Source organism: Eucalyptus grandis, chromosome 1 (genome assembly GCF_016545825.1).
Source record: "Eucalyptus grandis isolate ANBG69807.140 chromosome 1, ASM1654582v1, whole genome shotgun sequence".
In the NCBI taxonomy this organism is placed as follows: Eukaryota; Viridiplantae; Streptophyta; class Magnoliopsida; order Myrtales; family Myrtaceae; genus Eucalyptus; species Eucalyptus grandis.
The window spans coordinates 13,029,531-13,042,832 of record NC_052612.1 but is presented as its reverse complement, the minus strand read 5'-3'; the positions used below and the strand labels follow the sequence as shown (position 1 = coordinate 13,042,832).

The 13,302-nt window shown below is 39.4% G+C and overlaps 1 protein-coding gene across 1 annotated transcript; it reads right to left on the bottom strand.

The window, feature by feature from the left end:
- Window positions 1-6,813: 6,813 nt before the first annotated feature.
- LOC104435495 (protein DETOXIFICATION 12) lies at window positions 6,814-12,900 on the bottom strand. The gene is given in 12 exon segments (XM_039316717.1): window positions 6,814-6,900; window positions 7,455-7,542; window positions 7,544-7,658; window positions 7,845-7,905; window positions 7,908-8,083; window positions 8,190-8,251; window positions 8,363-8,449; window positions 8,825-9,125; window positions 9,128-9,253; window positions 9,256-9,367; window positions 10,643-10,890; window positions 12,819-12,900. Coding segments are annotated over 12 exon segments (1,545 nt in total).
- Window positions 12,901-13,302: the final 402 nt, after the last annotated feature.

Sequence of the window (13,302 nt, the reverse complement as noted above, 5' to 3'; positions counted from 1 at the left end):
AAAAATTTTCAGGGCAAATTATCAAGAAATCTTAAACTTATTATATTTATACTAATTCAGCTCTAAACCATTCAATTTAATCCATTTAGTTTGAAACACTTTTTATGTTTTGCCACATTAATTTATCTGGACAATTTTGACGAAAATTATTTATGTGAATACCGATCAAGCTATGTGACATAATTAGTACTAATGTGACAAAAAAAATTGATTTTTTTGATTATTTTTTATTTTTCATTTTCTTCTTTTTCCTTCTTTTCTTGTGTTTTTTTAACATGCAGGCAAGCTCTAGCAATGGCCAATCCTCACCCAAATATGGGCAAGGCTAGCCTCACTAATTGTGAGAGAAAGTAGCCTCAGTTGCAATTGCAATGGCCTCGCCTAGATTCGGCGAGGGCCATGACCCCCACAAAAGTTCATTGGCTACAGTGAAAGAGCGAAAAAAAAGGAAAAGAAAAGAAAAATGAATAAAATTTCAAAAATTAATCAACGCTAATGTCAATCGTGTCGTATAAAAACAATCAAGGCCACATCATCAATTTCTAATCAAAATAAGCCGAATTGACTATCATGATAAATTATCGAAATGTACATGACTAAATGGTCAATTTTGAAAAGTTTAAGGTTAATTTAGTACAAACGTACTATGTTTTGGACTTTGGTAATAAGCCGGAACTTTTGTTTGCTTGCAAATAATATGAACGAGCCTACGTGAACAAACCAAAAAGGGAATGAGGCCAAAACCCATGCCAAGTCAAACCTGTCAAGCTTCTCTCGTTGGCGGCTTCCCAGAAAGAATGGAGGAAGAGGCGGAGATCGAGAGATCCATGAAGTGGCTCTCCTCGAATCCCCTTTGATCCAAAATCGAGATCGCGAACACGAACGCGACGACGGCGGCAATGGGGCGGTGGCAAAAATCTTCTCTTGGCTCGGCTTGAAGAGGAGACGAGCCGCCCGCAATCATATTCGAAGAAGTGAAGAAGCAGGCATGGCTGTCGGGGCCGCTGATCGGAGTGAGCCTGCTGCAGTACTGCATACAGGTGATCTTCGTCATGTTCATGGACCACCTCGGGGAGCTCCCTCTCTGCTGCGTCCATGGCCACTTCCTTCGCTTCAGTCACTCGGCTTCAGCGTCCTAGTACAACTCTCCATCCATGGCAACATTCGTGTTCCTATTAGTTCACAGCAGTTAGTCATTGTCGTCGTCGTCACTCGATGTTGTTGTGTCGCTGTCTTCGATAATGGTCTTACACTCTTGCTACTTAAAAGAGAGGAATAGACAAAGTAATTGAGGAAAATGTACTGAAGGAGATGATAGCTCAGCATGAGATACAAAAATGAGCAAGACGTGAAGTGAATTGAAATATCGCAACGCTGAGTGTTTTAGGTAAAGTACAGAACTCTACCATAACATTAGGCGGATTCAGAAGGAAAAGAAGTTCGATTGGTTTGCCTCGAGATGACAATTGAGTGCTGAATCAAAGAAGTTCCAAGACTCATCTCCCCGGTTTCGCTGTCCTTGTCTCTATAGATATATTGTGCTTCTCCGGTGTTGGATTTCTATGCCTGACACCGCTTGTGGAAATAACTTGTTAAAATCTGCAGAGGTCGGACTGTACTTTGAGCATAATTCCTAGGTTTTGTTAACTTAGATTTGAAGTAAATCAAGAATCGAGATACAACCTGTCTATTAAATTATTGATCCAATTTCTAGAAGCTTCAAGATTGATATTAGCTAGAAAAGTCAAGAAAATCCTTAAGAAAATCTAGTGGCAAAGAAAATATAGAAGCATAGAAGTCTCTAGAAGAACTACAATCTAGAATTTCCTAGATAAAGTTTACATGGCAACATTCTATAGAAATCTAGAATGTTGTACTAAGGCGGTAACTCACGCCTATAAATAGGAGTTAGTGGATGCTTGTGATGTAGAAGAAAACTAGAATTACTCCTTCCTTTGTAATACAAACTATCATAATAAAATTCTGTTTTTTTTTTTACCCATCCTCCCTTGCCCTTGTAGTCCACTTATATGTATCCATACTTCACACATACACACTTGCACACACACGCTTCCGCAAATACCAACAGTGGTATCAGAGTCACGTTTTTGGTTGGTATTGGGCATTTTTTCTACCTACCCATTCCTAAATTACCCTTTCCAAATACCCAATAACTAAACCATGGCCAACTCTATCTCATCCTCATTTCCCATTCCCATTTTTTATGGGAACAATTATGACTTTTGGAGCATAAAAGTGACTACATTCTTGATGGCCCAAGACTTATGGGACATCGTGGAGAAAGGTTGAGAGGCTCCGCATGAAGGTGCAAGTGTTTCAAGGATCAACTACAAAAGGATGGAAGGGCGCTATATTTTATCCAGCAAGCACTCGGAAACTGTATTTCCAAGAATAATTGGAGCAAGGACTGCAAAAGGGGCTTGGGATATACTACGAGAAGAGTTTCAAGGATCGGAAAAGGTACGCACAATTCGCCTTCAAACTCTGAGAAGAGATTTTGAGAATTCCAAAATGAAAAATTATGAGACCGTACAAGAATATTGTGGAAAATTAAAGGAACTAGTTAATCAAATGAGAGCCTATGGAGATGGGAAAACTGATTAAAGGGTTGTTGAGAAAATATTGGTGTCACTTACCAAAAGTACAACTCCATAGTTACAACTATAGAGGAAACTAAGGACTTACCCTAAAGAGTGAATTAACTGCTCTCTAGAAGCACATGAGAAAGACTAATGGCACAAGATGAAGATTCAGTTGAAAGTGCCTTTCAATCTAAAGTAAATATACAGTCTCATCAATCTAAACCGTGGAAGGAGCTCATGGAAAAAAAAAAAAAAAGGAGGAGAAACTATAAAAAAAAAAAAAAGGAAAATTATCCACCTTGTGGTATTTACAAGAAAACAAATCATTTGGAGAAGGATTGTTGTTTAAAAATAAAAACAACCGCTTTTGTAAAAGATATGCCCACGTAGAAAAATTGTCGCCGAAAACAAATAATCGAGCAAACTATGTAGAAAAAAAAGAACATGAAGAGAATACATTCTACGCAGCCCAAGCGGCAAATGATAATAAAAATGAAACATGGTACATTGATAGTGGGTGTAGCAATCACATGACGGAGACGAATCTATATTCACTGATATTGATAAGTCGGTGAAATCCTGGTAAAGTTGGGCAATGGTGCATTAGTAGATGTCATAGGAAAAGGCACCATCGCCAGAAACGAATAAAGGCCCAAAATATATACGGTAATATATATCTAGTCCCTCGTCTTGCACAAAATCTCTTAAGTGTGGGCCAAATGATACAAAGTGGGTATTCTCTATATTTTAATAGAGATGCCTGCATTATCTATGATAAATATAAAATGTCATTGCTCTGTTAAGATGAAAATAACAATTTTCCTATTCAATGGAAATATGTGTCAAAGATATAGCCATGAAAGCTCAACTTGATGATTCATGGCTATGGCATCGAAGATTTGGCCACTTCAATTTTGCTGGGCTAAAACTCTCCATTAGAAAAATATGATGAGAGACTTTCCAACTATGACAGAAATTTCAGATGTTTGTGAAGGTTGTCTTCTTGGAAAACAACAGAGACAATCCTTCCATCTGGAGGTGCATGGAGAGCTAAGAAGCCATTAGAACTTGTCCACACGGATGTGTGCGGTCCGATGAGGACACCTACACCTAGTCAAAATAAATATTTCATCTTATCCATTGATGATTACACAAGAATGACGTGGGTATACTTTCTTCGAAAAAGATCAGAGGTTTTCTCTATCTTCAGAAAATTCAAGAGCCACATCGAGAATCAAAGTCCTAAGGAGTGACAGAGGCACATAATACAATTCAAAGAAGTTTAATAAAATTCTATGAAGATGAAGGAGTCCATCATCAACTGACTGTTGGCTATGCTCCAGAACAAAAATGGAGTAGCCGAAAAGGAAGAATAGAACTGTCACGGAGATGGCAAGGTCCATGCTAAAGGAGAAAGGCCTTCCTAACATTTTTTGGGCAGAAGCAGTTTATACTGCAGTATACCTATTAAACATGTGTCCAACTAAAGTTGTTCAAAATAAAACACCCAGTCGAAGCATGGAGTGGACTAAGCCTTCAACAAAGCATCTCAAAAGTGTTTGGATGCATTTGCTACGTCCACATCCCTGCTCAAAAAAGGAATAAGCTAGATGAAAAGACAGAAAAAAGGAATATTCCTTGGCTACAATGACCAATCAAAAGGCTATCAGATTTACAACCTAAGAACTAAGAAACTTATGATTAGTCGAGACGTCGAGTTCGACGAAAATGCTGCTTGGAATTGGGAGAGCGAGAAGATCGAGAAGTACATCACCTTGCCAGACATACCTGCTCAAGAGGAGTCAACGTCACAAGAAGAAGGAGAAGTATCGGATTCCACCACTCATGACATTACTCCACCAAGCTCTCCAAGAGTGACGCAAGAAGAATCTACTCCAAAGTCTCAGTACTAAGGGTAAAAGCCCTTAGAAGAATTTACGACACATGCAACTTTGCCATCTTGGAACCAGAAAACTACGAACAAGCATCCAAAGAAGAAGTCTGGATAAAAGCCATGGAGGAAGAGATCAAGATGATCGAGAAAATGAAACTTGGGAGCTTGTTGATCGACCTATAAACAAAGAGATCATTGGCGTCAAGTGGGTCTATAAGACGAAGCTCAATGCGGATGGATCAATCCAAAAGCATAAAAGCAAGGCTTAGGGCAAAAGGATACTTGCAACAACCAAGTATCGACTATACTAAAACTTTGCCCTCTGTCGTCGCTCTTGATACTATTCGAGCACTCATAGCCCTAGCAAGCACAAAAAGGATGGAAGATCCATCAACTAGATGTGAAGTCGGCATTTTTAAATGGATATCTTCAAGAAGAAATATATGTGGAACAACCATAAGGCTTTACTGTAATAGGCCAAGAAGAAAAGTTCTCAAACTCAAAAGCCTTGTATGGGTTAAAACAAGCACCACGTGCGTGGTATAGTAGAATCGATGAGTACTTCATCAAAGCGAGGATTCAGGAGAAGTAGGATTTAGGAGGAGTATGGGAGTGAGCCAACACTCTACATCAAGACCCAAGGTAAGTCCGACACTCTCATTGTCTCTCTATATATAGACGATCTCATATATATAGGAAATAATGAGACAATGATCCAAGAATTCAAAAAAGAAATGATGAAGACTTTTGAGATGACGGACTTGGGCTTGATGCATTACTTCCTTGGCATCGAGATTGACCAAAACGAATGAGTGTTTATCTCGCAGAAGAAATATACCGAGAACCTCTTGAAGAAATTCAAGATGAACTATTGCAAAGCAATTTCAACTCCGCTCATGACAAATGAGAAACTATTGAAGGAAGATGGAGCAGAAAAAGCAGACGCTTCACTCTACAAAAGCCTAATTGGAGTCTACTATATCTTACCCTGCAAGGCCAGATATTATGTACGCGACAAGTTTACCATCACGGTTTATGCAGAGTCCAAGCCAAATTCATCTTGGAGCAGCCAAGAGAATTCTAAGATACTACGAGAAACCACTGATTACGGCATTTGGTATCGGCCAAGTGCAAATATCAAGCTCATTGGCTACACCGATAGCGAGTGGGCAAAGTTCACGGTGATGATAGGATAAGTACTATTGGATATGCCTTCACACCGGCTTCGGAATATTCTCATGAGCATCCAAAAACAAGACTCAAGACACGCCACTGTAAAAGTTGAATACATCACAGCTGCAATGACCGCTAGTCAAGCAATATGGCTTCAAGAATTCTAGAAGACATTGGAGAAGCACATATGGAAGCAACTCCGATACTTTGAGACAATAAGTCCGTGATCGCTATATCAAAGAATCCAAAGATTCCATGGAAGAACCAAACATATCGACATCAAATATCACTTCATACGAGAGGTGCAGAATAACAAAGAGATCGAGCTAAAATATTGCAAAACCGAGGAACAAGCGGACATCTTCACTAAAGCATTATCGCGAGCCAAGTTCAAGACATTATGGGAAATGCTTGGAGTAACACGAAATGGATCAGGGAGGAGTGTTAAATTATTGATCCAATTTCTAGAAGCTTTCAAGATTGATATTAGCTAGAAAAGTCAAGAAAATCCTTAAGAAAATCTAGCTTAGGTGGCAAAGAAAATGTAGAAGCATAGAAGTCTCTAGAAGAACCAATCTAGAATTTCCTAGATAAAGCCTACATGGCAACATTCTATAGAAATCTAGAATGTTGTACTAAGGCAGTAACTCAAATTGACTATAAATAGGAGTTAGTGGATACTTGTGTTGTAGAAGAAAACTAGAATTACTCCTTCCTTTGTAATACAAATTATCATAATAAAAATTCTGTTTTTTTACCCATACTCTCTGCCGCTGTAGTCCATTTATATCCATCCATACTTCACACATACACACTTACACACACACGCTTCCGCAAATACCAACACTGTCTAATGACTCGATATGATGAGCATTATCCATTTCTGGGAGGGCAATGAGATTACCCCCACTCTTATTTGAATGACAGATGTTCACATATGACTTATGCTTTGTGATTATTGAATGCTGGCTGATGTTCAGGGGTTGGACATTTGTGCGGATATGGTGACCTTGTTCAGTGAATTTGAGAGAAAATTGCGTACGTCTGCAGATGTCCCCTGTGATTCAATGCAATCTATGTACGTGATGTCACTGAAATCAAGAGCAAACTGGAGAGCTTGTGAATTGCAATATGATCATTCTCTCAGTTGCAAGTCTGCTTGAGCTCAGATAATCGATCCATTATCGGCTGAAAAGCTTCCGTCAAATATTCTCTCCTTGCTTTCCTTGCCTGCAACATCAAAAAGCACGTTTAGCACCAGCTTAATTCCTTCGGCTGGAAATTCCTATGATCATAGGTGAAACGCAGAGTCGAGTACAGCGGGAATTATCAAGAGAAACTTGCAATCGACAAACATAACATGGCACAACTTTACACATCGACACGAATTGATACCTAGTTCAATGAATACTTTATAATTACATTAAAACATTTCTGACGACACGATCAACTAACATGAACATATCCATGACTGATCTAAATCTTTCAGTTGAGCACAATTAGTTTCTAAATCTTATTGAATCGTGAAATCAAGTCCTTGCAAGACAGCAAGGAAATTTTCTAAAGGTTTCCACTAAGGAAAAATTGAAGAATTGATGACAGGAAAAACTTGATTGCACTTCCAATGAAAAGCCATGTATAACTTGTGACCATTGCACCATGGCTAGAAAGAGGATCTGGGGATGTCCCAAACTCCTCGGCTAGATTTATGAAGGTATAGCTGCTAAGAAGTCATCCGCAAGGCATGTTGTTGATTTGAGCAGTAGAGGATAAAATTAAATTACCAGCTTTTCCCAATTTGTGCAACAGGTCACGATTGAGAGCAACGATGTCTGCACAATAGCACCCACTTGAATCCCTATCCAAAGTCCCACCTCTCAATCCCACCCAAAATCCCAATGTTGCAGCAACTGGAATTCCACACAGATAGAATGCCCCCAGGTTCACATAAGCTCCAATGTGTTGCCATCCGCATCCTCTCGCAATACCTGATCGAGTCAAACATCATCACGAGAGAGAAAAAAAAGAAAAACATTGCATTATAATTGATCGAGGAGGTGACGAATTATCTAGTGTAGGCTTCCTTGTTCCTAAATCACAGTTCCATGGTTGGGTCTATTGAGATCAAATCTGGACAAAGTTTTCTCCATTGATACAGAGAGATCGAGTGATACCTGAAAGGACACCTTGTAAGCTGTCTATAATGACGGACAGGCAAACAAGAGGAGACATCTTTTTGTAACGTAGTCCACGACTTCCTTTTCGTTGCTGAAGGCGTAACCGAAGACTTTACGAGTTGCAAATAAGACTGTGCTCGTAATGCTTGTTTCGGTGATTGCTATAAGCAATACTGCATAGACAGCTACACGAGCTGCCTGCGCGTTTCCTGCTCCCAATTCATTGGACACTCGTGCTGTTATTGAACAAAGGCAGCGAAAGAGTGAGGGTGTTGTTAGAACACTCAATGGTACTATGGGGGTCAGTCCAACATGCCCCAAAAGGCTAAATGAAGAGTTTACAAACCTTCCAGCAGCTCCAATTGCAAAATGGTATTGCGTAAAGTGATGATATCGTCCCGAGACTATCCATGAGATTAAACAAGAACGGTGAATTACGACATGAGATTGATACACAGCTCTAAATCAGATGTTGGTCAAGTCATGATAAATGTAACATGAAAGACAGGACATACCACACAGAGAGAACTGAAGTTTCAAGCTGTGGATTCGGTAGAAGCCCAGAAAGCAGGATGAGCAGCTCAAATGACCACCATTCAAGGCTACGATCCATCCAAACGAGTACACAGAAAGAAACTCCATCAACAGAAAATATCTCAAACAGTAAAACAAAAAAGATTAGTTAAGTTCATTTGCCAATCAAGAGGAATGCAAGACTAACGCTAGGTGTACGTCTAGCGGTATAATAAATGGATACATGAAGTGATGTGGTAGACTTCAAGTGAAACAAGTGGGTCACATTCAAACCCATTTACAACCCATCACTTCCGTTACTGCTAGTATACAAAATACATAGGGTAGTCTTACTAGACCTAGCGTCAGTCATCCTTCCATATAAACAGCATATACACATGCACTGCTACTAGAAAACAAAGAATATCGCACGGAAGTAGCACTTGGGGACGAACATAAGTTACCATATCATGACAGCTGATGGAACAGCGAAACGGAAAAACTCCGGAATGCCTCGGAATATCTCCATTGACACCGGTGCACGTGTCTTCTGGCAAGCACTAGAGAACGTCATGTACAGCACGAGAAATGTCACATTCAACCAATAAGAAATTCCCAATGCCAATGCGGCTCCAAGGTTATGTAGCCCAGACTTGAACACGAGCACCCAACAGAGAGGCACATGTAAGCAGAGCGTGGCACTGGAGCCTATGAGCATCGGAGTGGTGAGGCTCTGGGTCTGGAAGTAACGGACCAGTGGCTGAGCGCCGCGTATGCCAAGAGCGCAGGGACAAGCCACACTATGAACCTACCCGCCTCACGTGAGATCAGCGGGTCTTGGCCCATCAACAGGAGGAGTTTGCCCATGTTGAACCAGAGAAAAGAAAGCGGACACACACTAAGGTCAGAGAGAAGATCGCCGTGTATGTTTGTGTTCCGAGCTTCTGGTATTGTCGAGCTCCGTAGGCTTGTCCGCACAGCGTTTCCAGGGCAGTGGCCATGCCAAGCTGTTGTTGCAGAATCATGAACTAAGAAGTTTAGCCATCTGATGTGATTTCTATGTTATGTATGGTCGTGCCTAAGAGCATATCGGTTGAATTAGATTCTTCTTTTGATAGATGAATCAATTTATATCTCCCATGCAGCCGTAGATCAAAATTTGTTCGGACAGACTAGTATGAACAGATGTCCCATAAAAGCAACCAAAAATGGATGGAATTGCCAGTTTTTTCGTCAACATGCAGTCCATCATCATCGTTGATCAGTTTTCTAAAATAGCACAATAGCTTTTTCTGGACTCTCATATTCCTAGAATGACTACGTGTTGTGTGTGTTTTGAAGATATAACATGAGCTTCTTAACCGACAGAAGAGCACCGAATGTAACAAGCTAATTTCAGTACTGTTACATGTACAACTCTAGGAACCCATTGAGAAAGCACATGGGGTCACGCTAATACTAAATTGATTGATAATATAATGTTAAAAATTATTGTTGGTAAAATGAATACCACTCACTTACTTCAAACATCAATAATGTGATTTCGTCCCATCAGAATCAAATCCCTGTCTCTAACACACTGTTGAAGAGCATGTCCCTATTAATGACAGGACGAGCTTTTTTCCAATTCTCACCAACTAGGGTTAATTCATTATTAACTTTTGCACCATTTCTAATACGACATAGACCAACTTAAGCGCGCCAAGTCAAGCCATCGTCAAGAAGAAGTTATTACTAAACTAGCCGCCATCTTGGACTATGCAGCACCAGTCATGTGCCAATGATGCCCTCGGGAACCCCAAAGATCCAACCTCACAGATTCAACTGGCACAGGCAGACGCTTCAAAGGGTCGATCACGACATATTCCTAAGGACATGTACTCAGACGGTTTCTCGTGCGTGGTTTCGGGCAAACTGATTACATCAATATCAACGGAATCATCATCGAGATTGAGCCTCTGATACACATGCTGTCGCTATTATCATCATGGCTAGTGGAGTTCATTTGTTCGAAAAGAATGAAAGTAAAAATCGTTGAGTCTGCTACATGAAATTTAAGTTTAGCTGAAGTGCAGCATTGTTGAGAGCATAAGGAAGCATATGATTGATCATATGGAAACAGATGGCACACGTAATTCAAACAAGTAGTCACTGATCATGGGTTGATGTCAAAATCGCTCGTCCGGTACGAAATATTGGACCACGGTAAAAATAATCCAAAACAAAGAGTCAAAACGTGAAGGGAGGGGAGAGAGAGGGAGAGAAAGAGAGAGGGTACGAACGAGGAGGCTGAAGCCGGAGACGCCGGCGAGGGAGATGGCGATGGCGGTGCTGGAGAGGGAGAGCTCGCCGAGGTGGCTGACCATCATGACGCAGACCATCTGGAGGAAGTACTGCGACGACGTGACCACCACCATCGGCGCCGCTATGCTCCCCACCCTCTTCACCTCCTCCGTCACTCCTCCCCACGTGATGCCATCGTTTGCGCCTCCCTCCTCCCTCTTGGCAGCAGCCTCTCCTCCATCTTCGGCTTTGTTTCATCCATGGAAATGAAAGACGGAAAAGATAGAACGAAGGAAAGAGCTGCGGGGTTTGGCGCTCTCGGCCGCCTACGCTCACTCCTTTTGAATATGAAGACTCTGACAGGAAGAGAGAGAGAGAGAGAGAGAGAGAGAGAGAGAGAGAGAGAGAGGGGGGCCGAATGTCTGCCTGGAGTAGGTGGTGTTTTGTGAGTGATGATGGGTCGTTTTGGCGGAGGAGCATCGTGTATATTTTTAGGTGCGCATGATAAAATTTCTGTTTCTCATTTCTCTTTTCTCTGTTCCCTAACAGTTTGGAATGTAAACCGTTTGAACGCATTCGATTTCTCTTTTCAAATGATTTCTATTTCAGAAATAGAAAATCGAAGAAATCGTAGTTTAAAATTTTTACTTTCGGCTTTCGAAACAAATAAAAATTTTTTTCTCAACTTTTCAATTTAGTCCAAAATATTTTAGATCACTAATATTGAAATAGAAATAGAAATAGTTAATTTAGTCCAAAATATTTTAATAATTTTTTAATATAATCATTTCAATCAATATTGATTGAAAATCTTAACCATTGGGCCAAATGGTGGGAATTGAATGAACAAGGCTTAATTTGTTGCACGCAAGAGATTTCACGTATGGTAATAGTCAACTTGCCACATTCATATTTAATAAAAGTCTTTCTTCACCTACTTTCCATAGTATGCCGACAACGGCTCTATCTAGCTAACTATTTTTTAATCATAAACTTCATATTGAGACGGTAAAAATGGGTCAAATCATTAGGGTTTCATCCGATTTTTCTTTTATAAGGAAAAGAGATCTAATAAGGAATATGTTGTTCTTGTAAGAGTGTTGATGAAAATACAAATTTTGATAATAAATTTTAAATAATCAGTCTTGATAATTTTGAAAAAATTGGTGACGATTTTTGAACATGGTGAGAATTTTTTAACAAAATTTGGAAAGAAATTGGAATTAGACTTGAAGTTAGGACTTTTTAGGAGATTAGACTATTTTAATCATGGCTATCATTAGACTTATTTGATTAATGTGAAATCAATTTCGGCAAAAACATAACGATTATATCACTACAATTGAATTTCAATTGATTTTTTTGCCACGTTGTTTATTTTTCTAAAGAAAATATTACGTAATACGAAACGTAAACACATGTAATAGGATATTCCATGAAATTGTATTCAACTTTTGTAATATATTAGTATTATTTCGACTATTATTTTGTATTTGAGGATTTCCTATATTGTCATCTAATCAATTTCTATTCCTAGAAATTGAAATTTTATTCTGTTATCAAACGGATTTTGTTTCGAAATGTAAATTTGAAATAGTTATCAAACGGGTTTTAACAATGTAAACTTGTCCTAATAGTAAATCGAAATCAATTTTTACTAGAAATCAATTTCTAAAACGTAAATTTTTCATGCGCGCCCTTAGTTTTCCGCTTTTCTCGGACTCTTTGCAGATGAAATGAGAGCCGTTGATTCAGCTCTCATGGAAATGCTATTGCGAGAATACAAATACTTTTGAGTCAACCATGACGCACGATCTCGTGATTTTGAGAAACTCGTGGCCGAGAAATATTCGGAGATGATTGGGGAATAATTTTTTAATTTTTTATGAGGTTAATTATTTATTCTAAATCATAAAAATTAAATAAAAATAATCTTAAATTACAAATGATTATCATTTTCATAATATCGTAAAGATTTTTATGCTAGTAAAGTCCAAAATTTTCAATAATTACTTCTCATCACACCATCATCTAATGTGAAATTTTTTCTTAGTTTAATCAATCACCACTTGATACATGTATTGGATGTGGAAATAAATAAAACAAATTAAAAAATTTCTCTCTTTCTCCCCTCCTATGCAGCCGTTGCTCTGGCCACTTTGATTAAATTCTAGCCCTTGCTCCGCCCCAGCCTCCATCCACAAAGCCTCCACCTTCCCATGGTCACATCAGCCGTGATCTGAGTTCCCACCTCCATCGGAGCCCAACGACAATCGGAATCTCGACCTTCGTTTGCCATGGCCATAGACGAGGCTTTGTTTCAAATCTGGAAGTTGGCCGTCGGGAAGACGAAGACGAAGACTAATAGAGGGAGTCACGAGGGAATTGTAAATTTCTAACTCAATTTCTAAGTCAACTTTAGCATTCAAATTTGGGTTTCTTTTTTTTCCTATTCGAAGCTATGAGCTATAATTGAAAAAAAGAAAAGAAAAGACCTTTAGCATTCAAGTTTTGGGTTTCCTTTTTTCCCAACTTCCCAGATTTTCCATAATCCAGCTTCCACAGATTCCCTATAACTCAAGTTGTTTGCAACCATGTCTTCTACGTTTGGCCAAAAGAACAAGCCAAGAGACCCATTGATTTTTCACCCACGTTATTC